The sequence below is a fragment of the Corythoichthys intestinalis genome, chromosome 18 (genome assembly GCF_030265065.1).
Source record: "Corythoichthys intestinalis isolate RoL2023-P3 chromosome 18, ASM3026506v1, whole genome shotgun sequence".
NCBI classification, from domain to species: Eukaryota; Metazoa; Chordata; class Actinopteri; order Syngnathiformes; family Syngnathidae; genus Corythoichthys; species Corythoichthys intestinalis.
In genome coordinates this window covers 12,566,561-12,582,717 of record NC_080412.1, presented here as the reverse complement: position 1 = coordinate 12,582,717, position 16,157 = coordinate 12,566,561, and the positions used below count along the sequence as shown (strand labels likewise).

The 16,157-nt window shown below is 40.0% G+C and overlaps 1 protein-coding gene across 4 annotated transcripts in view; it reads right to left on the bottom strand.

Annotated features, from left to right (window-relative positions):
* Window positions 1-4,175: 4,175 nt before the first annotated feature.
* LOC130906608 (organic cation/carnitine transporter 2-like) overlaps window positions 4,176-16,157 on the bottom strand; it is a 32,689-nt gene continuing 20,707 nt past the window's right edge. For 2 of the 4 annotated variants that reach the window (XM_057821099.1, XM_057821102.1), the window contains 7 exons: window positions 15,640-15,743; window positions 15,408-15,562; window positions 8,840-9,011; window positions 8,610-8,742; window positions 8,417-8,511; window positions 8,134-8,348; window positions 4,176-8,076 (listed from right to left, as the gene is read on the bottom strand). In XM_057821099.1, coding sequence (XP_057677082.1) covers window positions 7,634-8,076; window positions 8,134-8,348; window positions 8,417-8,511; window positions 8,610-8,742; window positions 8,840-9,011; window positions 15,408-15,562; window positions 15,640-15,743 — 1,317 coding nt within the window. In that variant the 3' untranslated portion in view covers window positions 4,176-7,633. The remainder of the gene's footprint in view (window positions 8,077-8,133; window positions 8,349-8,416; window positions 8,512-8,609; window positions 8,743-8,839; window positions 9,012-15,407; window positions 15,563-15,639; window positions 15,744-16,157) is intronic. The other 2 variants (XM_057821100.1, XM_057821101.1) reach the window with 2 other exon arrangements.

Genomic DNA, 16,157 nt, shown 5'->3' with positions numbered 1-16,157 from the left:
TTTTTACATTAAGCACAACTCAGATATTACATTTATTGTGCAATAATCTAATTGTAACGTGTATTTGTTACATGTTTTGATGCATTTTTATACATTACAAAAGATTTATGTTTGAATTTTGGGGTGCTTGGAACGGATTAGGGCATTTAAATGGAAAACGCGTCTCTACTTAAAGAATTTGCAAGTTAAGGAACTACTTCCAGAACCAATTAATTATGTACAGTAGAGGGAGAGGTACCACTGTATAACATATGTTGTATAATTCTTCACAAATAATAGATGTAAAACACAATAATGGGTTCCACCTGAATCGCAGGTGTCAAAATCAAGGCCATGAAGAACAGATACTAAAGATGTCCCTATCGATCGGGATGCCGATCGATCGGGTCCGATCACGTCATTTTCAAAGTATCGGAATCGGCAAAAAATATCGGACATGCCTCTGTTTAACATATATATATATATTTTTTAATTAAATCGTTTTCTAATTGTATTTAACGTTACAGACAAAATGTCTTACACTCATCCAGAGTCTTTAGTTTTGGCTTAAAGTAGGGCTATCAAATTTATCGCGTTAACGGCGGTAATTTTTATTTTTTAAATTAATCACGTTAAAATATTTAACGCAATTAACGCATGCGGTGCACGACCCACTCACGCATTGTCGCATTCAATCTGTAATGGCGCCGTTTTACCTATATATAGAGCTAAAAGGCAGCGTAAAATGAGTAAAGAGAATCTTGGCAGCCTTTGGAGCCTTTTTTAATTGTCTAAAGCCTTTCAATCCCTCTCTCAACAATTAGAAATATCGTGGGAAGCAATGTGGGGAAGAAAGGTAGTAGTTGATCTTTTTCTTAACACCCTACGATATTTCCCAATGCAGAGAAGATATATCAATTGGTGCCACTACGCACAGTCATGGTTGGACTTCCCATCATGCATTTGGGCAGAACAGTTAAATGGCTACAGTATCATTTACTGAAAGCTCAACAAATACACTAGATGTCAATATTTAGTCACAATATACAAAGTCACATTTATCCTTGAAGAATTACAAGTCTTTCTACCCGTGGATCCCTCTCACAGAAATAATGTTAATAATGTAAATGCCATCTTGAGGATTTATTGTCATAATAAACAAATACAGTACTTATGTACTGTATGTTGAATGTATATATTCATCCGAGTTTTATTCATTTTTTTCCTTAATGCATTGCCAAAACGTAGATGATCGGGAAAAATTATCGGGAATGATTGGAATTGAATCGGGAGCAAAAAAAAAAAAAAAAAAGCCGTCGGATCGGGAAATATCGGGATCGGCAGCTACTCAAACTAAAACGATCGGATCGGGAGCAAAAAAACATGATCGGAACCAGAGGTTGCGCTAGACTTTTTCGTTGTCTGTCATTTTGACTGACAGGGTAAAAAAAATCCGGTCATAATCTATTTTTACCCGTCACTTAAATTTTAAAAATGATAATAATGACATATTCAATAGTATTTAGTTTTCATTCATTTTTAATTAATATTCTGTCCGAACAAGCTTAACAGAGAATCCACACCGTGCCATCACACATCAAGCAGATGAATATGTAACTTTTTCTCCGCAGTGACAAAAACAGCTGACTGTGGCCCCAGTAGGTAGGCTACATATGGAACAATGAAATTAACAGTTCACCTGCTGTGGCCTGAACGCAGTCTCACACCTTCCTCCTGGTGCGCATGGACTTGAATTGCATGCCCGCTTTTGCAGTCCCTCTTTTTTCACCTCTTTTATCAACACCATCGTCGTTTGGGGCTTTCTGAAGAAACTTTGGACACTCAGTTGCCTTGACATTTTTCTGAGTAAAGCTGGTAATACACTAGAAACGTCAACGTCGTGTCAACGATTCCGCCACGATAACGCAGTGAAACACGGCCGTTAAAGTCAATCAGCAAATGCACACCAGTCGCAGTGCGGCTGCGTGTTGGACGCGTCCCAGAAGCGCTCAACGCGTTGCACGCGAAAAGAACTGCGGAATTTGTTATTTGACGCGAGAGGCGGCCCCCCTGCGTCAATACTACTAGGTAGGATCGGGCAGGCCAGAAGTCACTCGTGTAAAAATACGGTGGATCCGGTCGATTTTCAAAATAATATGCAAGCGTAACTTACTATATAGATAAAATAAATTGAAATGAGCTAAAACACCTGTAATTAATACGAATAATACACAAATCCTGCTACACAATTACATTTATTAATTTCTGCATGGTGCTTTAACTTGAGAAAAAACATCATTAAAGCTTAGAAAAATGTTCATATGAAAAAAAAAAGATTGAGGCATTTAATTTGTAAAATACATGTTAAAATCCTTGTCATTGGGATTGCTTTTTGCTTCAGCACATGACTTCTTTTTTCTTCTTTCTTTCAAAAAGAAAGCTGGCCAATACGCGGGGTCTGAAAGGCAAAGTGTTGTTTTTTATTACCTTTATATAACCGCTATTCTCGCGCGATCTTGCAATCCTCGCGTGAACCGATCGAGCCGCTCCACAGACGCGCTGCTCGTGAAACGTGTCCCATGGAGATTGACGCCGAGCGGCGGGAACGTTGACCCGACATTGACGTTTCTAGTGTGTTACCGGCTTCAGGCCAACGACGTCATGCATCAAGAGAGACAATAGCTAATTAATATGCTCACTCGCCACCCTGTGGTCTGGGGTGTGAATTGCAACCTGTCAAAATGAGAGATGGACCATTTTTTTCCGTCACCGTTTTAAAAAACCTGTCAACGACGGAAAATATTTGGTTAACGCAACCCCTGATCGGAACAACCCTAACAGATACGCTCAGCCACATCATTTTGTATGGCCCTTGATGGAAAACCTTATGCATCGACATCATGCTCCTCGCCAAAATGGCAAAACTGCAGATGGTGTTGATGTTGCAAGATTTTTTTGTTAGTAATATGGTTAAAACATTTTGATGGCTTCTAATTTCGAGTAAGCAGTGATTTAGTTGATTAGAATTCTTTTTAAATTATTGTTCCAGAATCTTTGTTTTGCTGGCAAGTTTCTGCTCCACTCTTAAACCAAATTGTTATGAACAAATGAACCACTTACCAGTGATGTGCGCAGTGGTGTGGGAAGTGGGATGCTGAGGGTGCTACAGCACCCCCTTGTGTTGGAGAGAAAGAAAAGTGTTTTGGAGCGATTCTTTTTTTTGTTTTTTTTTTTGTTAAAAATAAATCAATAAAACATATTGAAGCAATTGCGTATTTATCTTAGGGATTAATTAATTAATTATTATTATTTTATTATTATTAATTAATTAATATGTTGAAAAAGTTTTTTGTTGTTGTTGATAACCTTTTCACCTTGCTTTCTGTCACGTCGGATAAGGCGCCATTGGAACGTTGACAGAGGAGCAACCTTAACATGGCGCAAAAACTAATTAGCGATTATTCTCTTTACAGAAACAGCACAATGTTCTAAAATTCAATTCGAGGTCGAAAATGAAGATGCTCATGATAGTTTAAGATAGTGCCAAGCGAGGAAAGGTTAGCTGCAGATTTACACCGTGGGGAACTTCAAATAGCTTGCATTGTAGTCATATTATTGTTTGTTGTTGCTGTTTAGCTGCCGCCGTGCAGAGCGCTGTTGAATATCCGTGTGCAATTTAATTGAATGTTGTGAAAAATGGGTGTTAAACCGAGGCTTATTGGACGTTTTAGTTTTCAAATGTGTTTATGTGTCATTGCACTTGTTTAACAGGAGGGATTTGCATTGTTATACACAGGCTCTCTTATTCCAATACAAAAACTCCAACACATACTGTAAGTGAACTAGAACGCTGTCTTTGTAGTAGCCTATTAGTAGTACGTGAACTATCCACCATGTGTGTTGCCATTGTGAACGCCTTGTATTGAGAAAAGGTACGAGCATGACAAATTAGGACCAAAACGGTTGTTTTTGGATGGTAAAAAAAAAATAAGATCCTCAGCACCCCCTGCTGTGAGTGACTTCCAGCACCCTCTGGAGGTGCGGCGGTGAGGTTCATGTCAAGTGAGGCACCGACTTCCAGTTGGATTTAAAAAAAAAAAAAAACACACACATATATTATATGATATATATATATATATATGTATATGGCGGAAAACACTCAGGTGACTTGAAGCTCCGCTCTGAGACCCCCAATTTGGCCAACTTTCAAAATTGTCCGATATGCATGTGTGATACATCATTGGAAAGCTTAAAATCTCAATTTTCTGGGGGAGGAAATATTTTGAAAAGGAGGGCATTTTTTTAAAAAAGAAAAGTTTTTAAACAGCAAAACCCTATCTGGAGGTGAGAGCACGCGAAAGCAGAATTACCTACGCCATGACTTTAACAAGATATTATCGCGTACTTACCTTGTTTCGAACCAAAAACTCCATGTCGCATGTATCACAGAGTGTCAAGACACAGCTGTGAATGGCCACAGCTGAATTTTTTGGGGATTTTATGAGGGAAACATGGTCATATAACAAAGGTCGCGATGCAGAAATTGCAGACGTCAAGGAGTGGTCGAGGTTTTCTTTTTCATATATTTACCCTTTTTAACTTTTTTTCAAAAAATTTTCTTTGTTTGGATCAATTATTTATCATCTAACATTTCACAATGCGCCGCCAGGGACTCAAATCCTGCACTGCCAGACGTGTCCGTTTGCTGAAGCCAGTGCACGCCCAGGCCTGTCTGCGGTTCGCGAGAGAGCATTTGGATGATCCAGAAGAGGACTGGGAGAATGTGTTATGGTCAGATGAAACCAAAATAGAGCTTTTTTTTTTTTTAGAAACACAGGTTCTCGTGTTTGTAGGAGAAAGAATACTGAATTGCATCCGAAGAACACCATACCCACTGTGAAGCATGGGGGTGGAAACATCATGCTTTGGGGCTGTTTTTCTGCAAAGGGACAAGGACGACAGATCTGTGTAAAGGAAAAAATGAATGGGGCCATGTATTGAGAGATTTTGAGTGAAAATCTCCTTCCATCAGCAAGGGCATTGAAGATGAGACGTGGCTGGGTCTTTCAGCATGACAATGATCCCAAATACACAGCAAGGGCAACAAAGGAGTGGCTTCGTAAGAAGCATTTCAAGGTGCTGGAGTGGCCTAGCCAGTCTCCAGGTCTCAACCCCATAGAAAATCTGGGGAGGGAGTTGAAAGTCCGTGTTGCCCAACGACAGCCCTAAAACATCACTGCTCTAGAGGAGATCTGCATGGAGGAATGGGCCAAAATACCAGCAACAGTGTGTGAAAAGCTTGTGAAGAGTTACAGAAAACGTTTGGCCTCCGTTATTGCCAACAAAGGGTACATAACAAAGTATTGAGATGAACTTTTGGTATTGACCAAATACTTATTTTCCACCATGATTTGCAAAAAAATTATTTAAAAATCAAACATTGTGATTTACAGTCGTTGTTTTTTTCTCAGTCTGTCTCTCATGGTTGAGGTTTAACCATGTTGACAATTACAGGCCTCTCTAATAATTTCAAGTGGGAAAACTTGCACATTTAGTGGTTGACTAAATACTTATTTGCCCCACTGTAGGTAAAAAATAAATAAATAAATAACAGACACGTTACAGTTTTCAATATTTTGCCACTTTATCGCCTTAAGTTTTTCTTGTCAACACTTCAAGGTCTAATTTGGTACACCAGGAGTTAAAAACTTCCCTATTTGGTCCAGAAGCTGGTTTTGTTTTAACTCATCAGCTGCCATAGATGGCGCTAGACATCCAATCGATTTGAACTGGGGGGCGTTTGTACATCTGCTGCCAGCCTACCCCGTGCCCCTTCTGTACTAGTAGCAAACTCATTTAAAATCACAAAAGGATGATTGGACGTCTATCATCGTCAGTGGCTCTGAAAGAATTAAGATTTAATTCCAAAACAGAAACAAAAGTTCATCATTCAGCTTAGAACACATGCACATCAATGAACAAGTTATCATTACAAAATTCCTTCATGTAATTGCACAAAGTAAAATCGCCAAAAAATCATTGAAAACCTCCTTCAGGCGACACTTGCAGATTCATAGCTTTATCATCTAATAGAATGTGGGCAGGTCACGCTGGAGGGAGGGAAATAAACATTAGAATTGAAGAGGAAAGCAAGGTATTCTAAGGTGAACTGCAACTAGAATGTTTGTGGCCAATTGTACGGAAAATGTGCAGAATTTGAGTGGATAGATAGCACATAGGTATATGCTAGTATTGCACCGATACCAATTTTTTGCCATGTGAGAATACGTTAGCATTCGTAGCATGTAAGCTAGTGGACTTTATTATATAGATTGGGCTGATTTGATTGACTAAATTTACGTATAGATTGTTCTGGTAGAACATTTGACGTGTTTAAATGTTTACATTAGCTTCAATTTTAATGTACATCTTGTGTTCTGACAGTTAAAATTTAGGTTTTGCATTTAGGAAATGTGGGGGAGAAATTAGGAGATGGAGGTTGAAGTGACTGCTGTTTTTGTTAACTTTTATTTTGCAAATCATTGAAAAGGACAAGCAAATGGCTGAAAGCAATCAATTGAGGAACAGTAAAAGAAGACGGTTCCGTGGACCATTCTCACCAATGGGAACCTAAATCCAGGTACATTTACGTTTGCAGCCAACATTTTATTACTGGTGAGTAAACTTTAATCGATTTTTTTTTTGGGCCCCAATTAGCTGTTAGGATTCAATAGACTAGGCAGTGGTTATTATTACCGTAACCGACAACTCGCAAATCGTTTTTCTTTTGCCGTGAACTGCTCTGATCGGTAAATCGGTATATCATTGGCCTGGTGGGAATTGGTTATTTTGCCGTGACGTGTTCACGGCTAAATAACACTTGGAGGCGAATTACCGGTCACGGCAGAGATAATCACTCTGTATATACTACCAGTTTTCTTAGTTCCACACAGTATATATTCCACAGAACTGATAAAGGTCAACATACTGGGTGACTTTATGAGGTAGTTGTAGATGTTTCCGAACTCCACTGCAGGCAATTCCTTTGGATTGTTTATCCAGCTATCAGCTGCGCCTTTGTATGGGCAGATTTGCAGGCCAATACACGGTAATTTTAAATTGTATCGCCTCCTCGCGTCATGTTTAAGACGTTTTTATGAAAAAAAGACGCAAAACACAGCTGAAATATATGAATTTCAGACGTTTGTATACAGATGTTTACCTGTGCGTGCCCCCATCTCAAAATGGCGAGACGTTGCTATGCGAGATGACGTCATCGTGACATCAAGCCGACTGCGAGAATAAGCAGATAGATGAATAAAAAAAATAAAAAATTTTAAAAAATTAATGCAACCTCAACGGGACACAAGCCAGTGTCCGACTTGCGCCGGTCCCAAGCCCAGAGTAATGCAAAGGTTAAAAAAAAGCCTGCATTAGGGGTGCCCCCTCAAGATTTCTTAGTGCCCACTCTGGTGGGTAAACCTAGATCCGGGCCTGGCACTGATTCTTTTACAGCAGCGTAACTGGCGGCTATCGTGACAACTGTTGTTTGCAAACAAAATTCTCAGAGTACATAACTCTAGGTACTCGCCAATCGATATTTTAGCGTCATATCAGCGCCCCTTCCGAGACTAGAACCGGTATTGGTGCAACACTAGTAAATATGCAGACATTCGATCACAACCGTAAAAGCCCACCATTTCCTCTTAGGGATCTGTTGAAGGGTCTCAGGAAGTGGTCGCCGAAAGCTCTCTGGCAAGAAGAGTGTGGTCAGGACGGAGCATATGGCCAGAGTGCCCATAGTGATATACGGCAGATACTTGAAGTAGATGTCTACGTGGGGGCAAATGTTATAATATACAAAATCAAACTCGACGTTTGGATCCTCAAACCCTTGCCCCAAAAAGTTCTTACTGAGCCGTATGATAAAGGGCGCAATGCAGCTTCCCGTTCGTGACACTGTGAGGCAGACCCCAGACCCTGTGTTCCTCAAGCCCGTTGGGTACAGCTCAGCTGTGTAGGCGTACAACAGCGACGATCCGCACGTGGTGCTGAACTTACCCAGCATTTCCAAGGCCACAGCAAGACCCAGCATACCTGACGACAACAATCCAAGCAAGTACGTCTCGGTTTATACCCAGTCACGCCACTCACTCTGAGGCACGAGCTGAATGAAGAAGAGCGCCAAGCCAACAGTGAGGAAGACTGCCCCAACGGCGAGGCGTCGCGGTGCATATCGGATGGCCAGGCTGCAGCTAAAATACGCCGGCACCTCCACGACAGCAGACAGGAAGCAGCTAATGTACGGGTCCGAATGGAGCTGTGAGGTATTCAGCGACAGGCCGAAGTAACAGACGGTGAGCGTGAACCTGCGTGAGAGGTCTGCATCAACCCATGGCCGCTACGGAAAAAGTTTTCCCTACAGTTGCAAACTCACCAGTCCCAGCACAAGAGCACGGTCGTCAGGGCGGTGCCTCTTTTCCTTAACAGGTCCAAAACAGTGTAGTGCTCTACTGGCCTCTCATCATTTACCTGCAAGTCAAAAGTGTTATCTGCTCTCTGCCTTGGCGTTTCTTCAATGTAGTCTAGAGAGCTTATAGCAAATCTTCCAACACGATAGTTCAACTTGCATTCAAATTGGAATCTCCAAAGATCTTTTCCGGCACCGCCACCCGGTTCATATGTGCGGCTTTTTTCACGATGACCTCGGCCTCCGCCACTCGGCCCTGAGACAGCAGCCACATGGGGGACTCTGGGAGGATCCTATAGCACACACACATACACAGTGGTTTGCTTTCTGTTCTTGAGTATTTTTTTTTTTACTCCTCAAACCAAGACTGTGTAATCTTTTGAGGCTTACCACCACAAGGGGACAAAGAAGAGGCCAGGCAGCCCAATGGCTAACAACAGAGTCTTCCAGCTCCGAAGGTAGTAAGCAAAGAGCGGCAGGGTCATATAGCCCAAGGCGAAGCCCAGACACACGCCTGTCGACGTGTAAACCACCCGAGCGCTACCTGTGAGGATTTCTGTGCCTGCGCCAGAAAAAAAGCTCCTGTTTAAATATCTAGTGGCATAATCATTTTATTTTTTTATTTTTTAATCATAAACTTCATAATGATATCGACGGCACACAATTCCCAGACACTGCGCCACGCCTTCAAGTAGGAGGCAGTCCTACACTCCGCTTCAGTCGGTCGAAGTCGGTCGCAGTTATTCTAAAACACACACAGTGATCCGACACCGGATTTAGGTTGAAAAAGTATGAAAGCTGTACCGCATAAAGGAAGGAATTGTCTCAGGAGTGATTTGTTCGAGGATTCAAGGTAATAATTATAATTTTCATACCATGCATGCATTTTGAAACGTGAAAAATAAATGGGAGAAATTAACCGCTACGGCATTGGCGTCATAATTCGCAATATTTACGTAAATTAAATGCTAACTGCCCAGCTTTTAACCAAGAATCGAGACTGTTTTAAGTTCATATCTAAAAAGAATTCAGGAATTTAAATATTTATTCACATGACTTTTCAACGTAAAAAGCTCTTTGTGGTGATAAGGCGGCGCCACGGTGGCGTAAAGACTAGCAGCACATTTCACATATTTACGTAAAATAAATGCTAACCACCTGGCTCTTTGCTCTTTTAACAAAGAATTGCGACTGTCTTACGTCCATATCTACCAAGAATTCAGGGATTTAAGCATTTACTCAAAAGAATTTTCAACGTAAAAAGCTCTTCGTGGTGATAAGGCGGCGCCACAGTGGCTTAAAGACTAGCAGCACATTCCACATATTTACGTATAATAAATGCTTAACTGCCCGGTGTTTTTTTTTTTTTTTTTTTTTTTTTTTTTTTTTGCTTTTAACCAAGAATCAAGACTGTTTTACGCCCATATCGGTAAATAATTCATGGATTTAAGCATTTATTCACAAGGATTTTCAACGTAAAAAGCTCTTTGTCTGTGTCTCCACTCGGTCAGCTTTGATAGATATAGGCCTCCTAATCAGCCCCGCGGCCTGTCAATATACTATGAAGTCTATGTTTTAATTAAATTTTTTTTAAGTTTTAAGTTTAAAAAGTTTCAAACACATACAATACATATATTGTATATTGATTTAATTGTTTGTTTTATGAACAAAATTAATGAATGAAATGCTAATAGATCTATTTAAAATTGATATATAAATGAATTTTTTTTAAAATTATTTGACTCGACTCTGTTTAAATAAAATAAATAAGTGAATATTTACTGGTTTTGTTTTAATATTTCAAAAAATGAAATATAAAAACAGTCTAAATTTTTTACAAATACATAAATGATAATAAAATATTTATTATGAACTCTCTTGCCAGCCATTGACAACAATAGACATCCAATTCATTTAACCCCTTCAGACCCATTTTTTCTGCTGGGCAAAAACAAAAACAAAAAATCTGCACTGATTTTTACTCAACTCAAACACCAGAACAAAGTGCATTTTTCGGTCAGGGATATTTTATGCTTTTATCTGTTATTTTTTTATGTTAATGTTAATGTGTTTTTAACCAGAAATGAGCACATTACGTGATGCTTTTTGAAGTTGCATTTGGTCAGCCATTTTCAAAGAGCCAAAAATAGCAAAGAGGGTATTCCAAACCTCATGATTTGATTTCGATGGGTTAAAGTTTCATCCCATCATCTCCCAGAAGTGGCAATAGCAACTAAATTCAGTGTATTCATTGGTTTATAGATGTAAACGTGTCATGCCCTTCAGCAGCATACTTAGGTCTGAATGGGTCAAACTTGGAGGACTGGCATTGTATGCACATGTTTGAGTGCCATTGACGGCGCTAGCCAATGAGTTCACAGACACTATTCCAGTGAAAACATTATTCTAGGGGAAATTTTTGGTAGCAATCAATGTGTTCCTTTACTAAGCAGCGACATCTTTTTAAAACGATATAACTTTTCTTAGCGGGATCAAATAGAGGACCTATTAGGACACAAAGTATATTTGGCTGTATTGGCTGAGCGAAATTGTGTTGTTTAGTTCCACTCAAATGGATCTACATGAACTCTGCTTTATAATATATTTTCTGTACATACGTTGCTCATTAGTACAAAAAAAAAGTTCTACTCACGGTTTCCAGTCATTTTTTAGTATTTAGTGTTTTTGTGTCAGTCTTTTTTTCCCTCGTGGCGCGGTGATATTGATACGGCGGAGTAGTATCGTCAGTGTGTGAAGCTGTTTTAGTTCACGTGCGCCAATAGTAGACGAGGATTGTTGTCATGAGTTTGAAAACAAAGAACATGGTCTCCAGCTACGACACGAGCGAAGACGAACAAAAAGATAAGAAAACCACGTTCGAAATTTAGTCAAAAGGCATTGAAACGATGCTATATGCACCTCTCATTTGCCCAAGGGCGAAAAAGTGCAGGAATTAGGAACCAAACGGTGGGCAACTTGCAGAGAGCCTGCATGGCTGCGTCAGACAATGGCTTTCTCTCCAGGCTACGTCGAAGGATCTTGCTGAAAATGCATTGACTGGGATATTTAACGACATTGACTACAGGTAAGCCACACACACGCCTTTTGTTGTGAATAATAATGGGGGTTGGGGGCCTTCTGATCAGGTAAGACTTACAATGTGAATTCTAGGCTCTAAGTGTGATGTCATTTTAAGAAGTCACCATTATTATGTTTTTTACATTGAGCAAAAAAAAAGTTTGAGACTTGCCTAGCATATCCATTAAATAACTGGTTAGTACAACATATACAATAATGAGGTATTGACAACATACTATTTAGTTTGTTCAACTATAGTTCCAAAAACCCATTTGATTATTTAATTCAGCAAAATAGACAAGCCTAGATAATTTCGATTGGACGATTATGTAAATATGATATGAATGAAACAGTTCACACATGATTTATGTGTGTGTGCGTGTTTTTCAGAACTGAAACACCCTTTACTGACAGCTAAAACTTCTTCTGTCACACAGTCACCCGTCAAACGATTAGAGTTGACCAAGAAGTGCTGCGAATAGACAAGCTTCAAAAGACATTCGTGGACATAGTGAAGAATCAAGAGGGTCTTGATGCTTCAGAATGCAGGTAACCAAACTACAGTGAGGCAAATAAGTATTTAGTCAACCACTAATTGTGCAAGTTCTCCCACTTTGAAATTTTTTTTTTCAGTTCATTCATTGTCAGACAGAAGCAGCACGAAAAACGCCATGCTAAAAAAATAACTCAAAATATCAAAATGGCTTACCTCTTGGCCCAAACAAAATGTTTACTGCATATGAAATGTGAACGGCTTCACTTTGCTGGCGTTAAACTGGTCTTTTTGACGCCCGCGCCATAGTAGCTCCATTCTTCATTTTTTGGTTCCTGGAGAGTATGAAGAAAACATCCTTTATACAGTGGGGCAAATAAGTATTTAGTCAACCACTAATTGTGCAAGTTCTCCCACTTGAAAATATTAGAGAGGCCTGTAATTGTCAACATGGGTAAACCTCAACCATGACAGACAGAATGGAAAAAAAAAACAACATAAAATCACTTTGTTTGATTTTTAAAGAATTTATTTGCAAATTATGGTGGAAAATAAGTATTTGTTCGATACCAAAAGTTCATCTCAATACTTTGTTATGTACCCTTTGTTGGCAATAACGGAGGCCAAACGTTTTCTGTAACTCTTCACAAGCTTTTCACACACTGTTGCTGGTATTTTGGCCCATTCCTCCATGCAGATCTCCTCTAGAGCAGTGGTGTTTTGGGGCTGTCGTTGGGCAACATGGACTTTTAAGTCCCTCCACAGATTTTGAGATCTGGAGACTGGCTAGGCCACTCCAGGACCTTGAAATGCTTCTTACGAAGCTACTCCTTTGTTGCCCTGGCTGTGTGTTTGGGATTATTGTCATGCTGTGAGACCCAGCCACGTCTCATCTTCAATGCCCTTGCTGATGGAAGGAGATTTTCACTCAAAATCTCTCGATACATGCCCCCATTCATTCTTTCCTTTACACAGATCAGTAGTCCTGGTCCCTTTGCAGAAAAACAGCCCCAAAGCATGACGTTTCCACCCCCATGCTTCGCAGTGGGTATGGTGTTCATCGGATGCAATTGAGTATTCTTTCTCCTCCAAACACGAGAACTTGTGTTTCTAGCAAAAAGTTCTAATTTGGTTTCATCTGACCATAACACATTCTCCCATTCCTCTTCTGGATCATCTAAATGCTCTCTAGCGAACCGCAGATGGGCCTGGACGTGTACTTTCTTCAGCAGGGGGACACGTCTGGCAGTGCATTTGAGTCCCTGGCGGCTCATTGTGTTACTGATAGTAGCCTTTGTTACTGTGGTCCCAGCTCTCTGCAGGTCATTCACTAGGTTTCCCCGTGTGATTCTGGGATTTTTGCTCACTGTTCTTGTTATCATTTTGACGCCACGGGGTGAGATCTTGCATGGAGCACCAGATCGAGGGAGATTATCAGTGGTCTTGTATGTCTTCCATTTTCTAATAATTGCTCCCACAGTTGATTTCTTTACAACAAGTGTTTTACCTATTGCAGATTCAGTCTTCCCAGCCTGGTGCAGGTCTACAATTTTGTCTCTGGTGTGCTTCAACAGCTCTTTGGTCTTGGCTATAGTGGAGTTTGGAGTGTGACTGACTGAGATTGTGGACAGGTGTCCTTTATACCGATAATGAGTTAAAACAGGAGCCATTAATACAGGTAATGAGTGGAGCCTGGTTAGACCTAGTTAGACCTCGTGAGAAGAAGTTAGACCTCTTTGACAGCCAGAAATCTTGCGTGTTTGTAGGTGATCAAATACTTATTATCCACTCTAATTTGGAAATAAATTCTTTAAAAATCAAACAATGTGATTTTTTGTTGTTTTTTTTCTCCACATTCTTTCTCTCATGATTGAGGTTTACCCATGTTGACAGTTACAGGCCTCTCTAATCTTTTCAAGCAGGAGAACTTGCACAAATTGTGGCTGACTAAATACTTATTTGCCCCACTGTATGTTGAAGCGTTCCCTTCAAGAAATTAGATTCATTTCTCACTCTTAATTCACCTATGTGTAGACTAAGGCACTAATACTTGTTTCAAATGATGTGTTTATGACATTTGATAAAGATTTTGTGTTGCCAGAATTAATATAGCACTTAAAACAAGCAGAAATAGCAACACCAGATATGTATTTCTGTGTATTCACATCAAGATACATTTCTGGCTGGTGACAAAGTTAGGGGTATTGGCTTTGAAAAAAAATGCATTGAACGTGTAGATTCAGCGTAGTGGAACGAAATCCATTTTCGAAGCACTTTTCCATGGTCCCGATACAGCCATATGTCCATGAATGTCTTTTGAAGCTTGTCTATTCGCAGCACTTCCTGGTCAACTCTAATCTAAATGGGTGTCACAGAAGAAGTTGTAACTGTCAGTGAAGGGTGTTTCAGTTCTGAAAAACTCATACACACACATAAACCATGTGTGAACTGTTTCATCCATATCATATGTACAAAATCATCCAATCAACATTATCTAGGCTTGTCTATTTATCTGAATTAAATGATCAAATAGGTTTTTGGAACTATATTAAAACTAAATACCGTACTACGTTGTTTGTCAATGACTCATTTTTGTATATGTTGTACTAACCAGTTATTTAATGGATATGCTAGGCAAGTCTCAAACTTTTTTTTTTTTTTTTTGCACAATGTAAAAAACATAATAATGGTGACTTCTTAAAATGATATCACAGTTAGAGCCCAGAATTCACATTGTCAGTCTTAACTGATCAGAAGCCTCCCAGCCTCCATTATTATTCACAACAAAAGGCGTGCGTGTGGCTTACCCGCAGTCAATGTCGTTAAAAATCCCAGTCGACGCATTTTCAGCAAGATGACGCAGCCACGCAGGCTCTCTGCAAGTTGCCCACCGTTTGGGCCAAATTCCTGCACTTTTTCGCCCTTGGACAGATGAGAGGTGCATATAGCATCGTTTCGATGCCTTCTGACTAAATTTCGAATGCGGTTTTCTTATCTTTTGTTCATCTTTGCTCGTGCTGTAGTTGGAGACGGTGGACGCCATGTTGTTTGTTTTCAAAACCGTGGCAACAATCCTCGTCTCCTATTGGTGCTCATAACCTAAAACAGCTTCACACACTGACGATACTACTCTGCCGTATCAATATCGCTGCGCCACGGGGAAAAAAAAGACCGACACAAAAACGCTAATTAACAAAAAAATGACTGGAAACCGTGAGAACTTTTTTTTGGGGGGGTACTAATTAGAAACGTATGTATATTATAAAGCAGAGTTCATGTAGATCCACTCGAGTGGAACGAAATCCATTTTATAAGCACTTTTCCATGGTCCCAATACAGCCTATATCACCATATCGATATATTGTCACACCTCTCAAGATAACGTACCCAGCACATAGCAGGACATGTACATGGAGATATTGCCAAGACCGTTGCAGAAGAGAAAAAAGCAGAATATTTGCCAGGAAGGCGCCACAATCTGCAGCAGCGTGAACGTGGCCTGAATGATAATGGTGGCGAACAGCACAGGCTTACGGCCAAACCTAGGAAAAATAAACCAAAAAGTTGCAAACAGTCACTTACTGCCTGTAATGTTCTCGATTCCAAAGCAGGTAGGTACCTGTCAGAGAGCAATCCAGAGAAGAAAGACCCCACCAGGACTCCAAGGAAGAAAATGGTGGCGGTCAAGGGCTGCTTCCAATGTTGGTCACACACCAAGTCGAACTAGAAGTTCATTAACAATGTCACTGATTTTAAATTATTTCTCTTACTTTGATTTCAGGAAAAAAAAAATGACAGCGACTAATTCAGTTGTAGCGTTGGGAACCTCTGGGCAGGGTTGTCACAGATTACTTGAAAAAGTAATTTAATTACTGACTAGCCTCATAGTTAGCAATATTTACGTAAAATAAATGCTACCTGCACGTTTTTTTTTGTTTTTGTTTTTTTTTTGCTTTTGACCAAGAATCGAGACTGTTTTACGTCCATATCTACAAAGAATTCAGGGATTTAAGCATTTATTCACAATAATTTTCACCGTAAGAGCTCTTTTTACATATGGCAGCCGCCGCATTGACTGACAGACTAGCATCGTACTTCGACATACAGTGCCTTGCAAAAGTATTCGGCCCCCTTGAA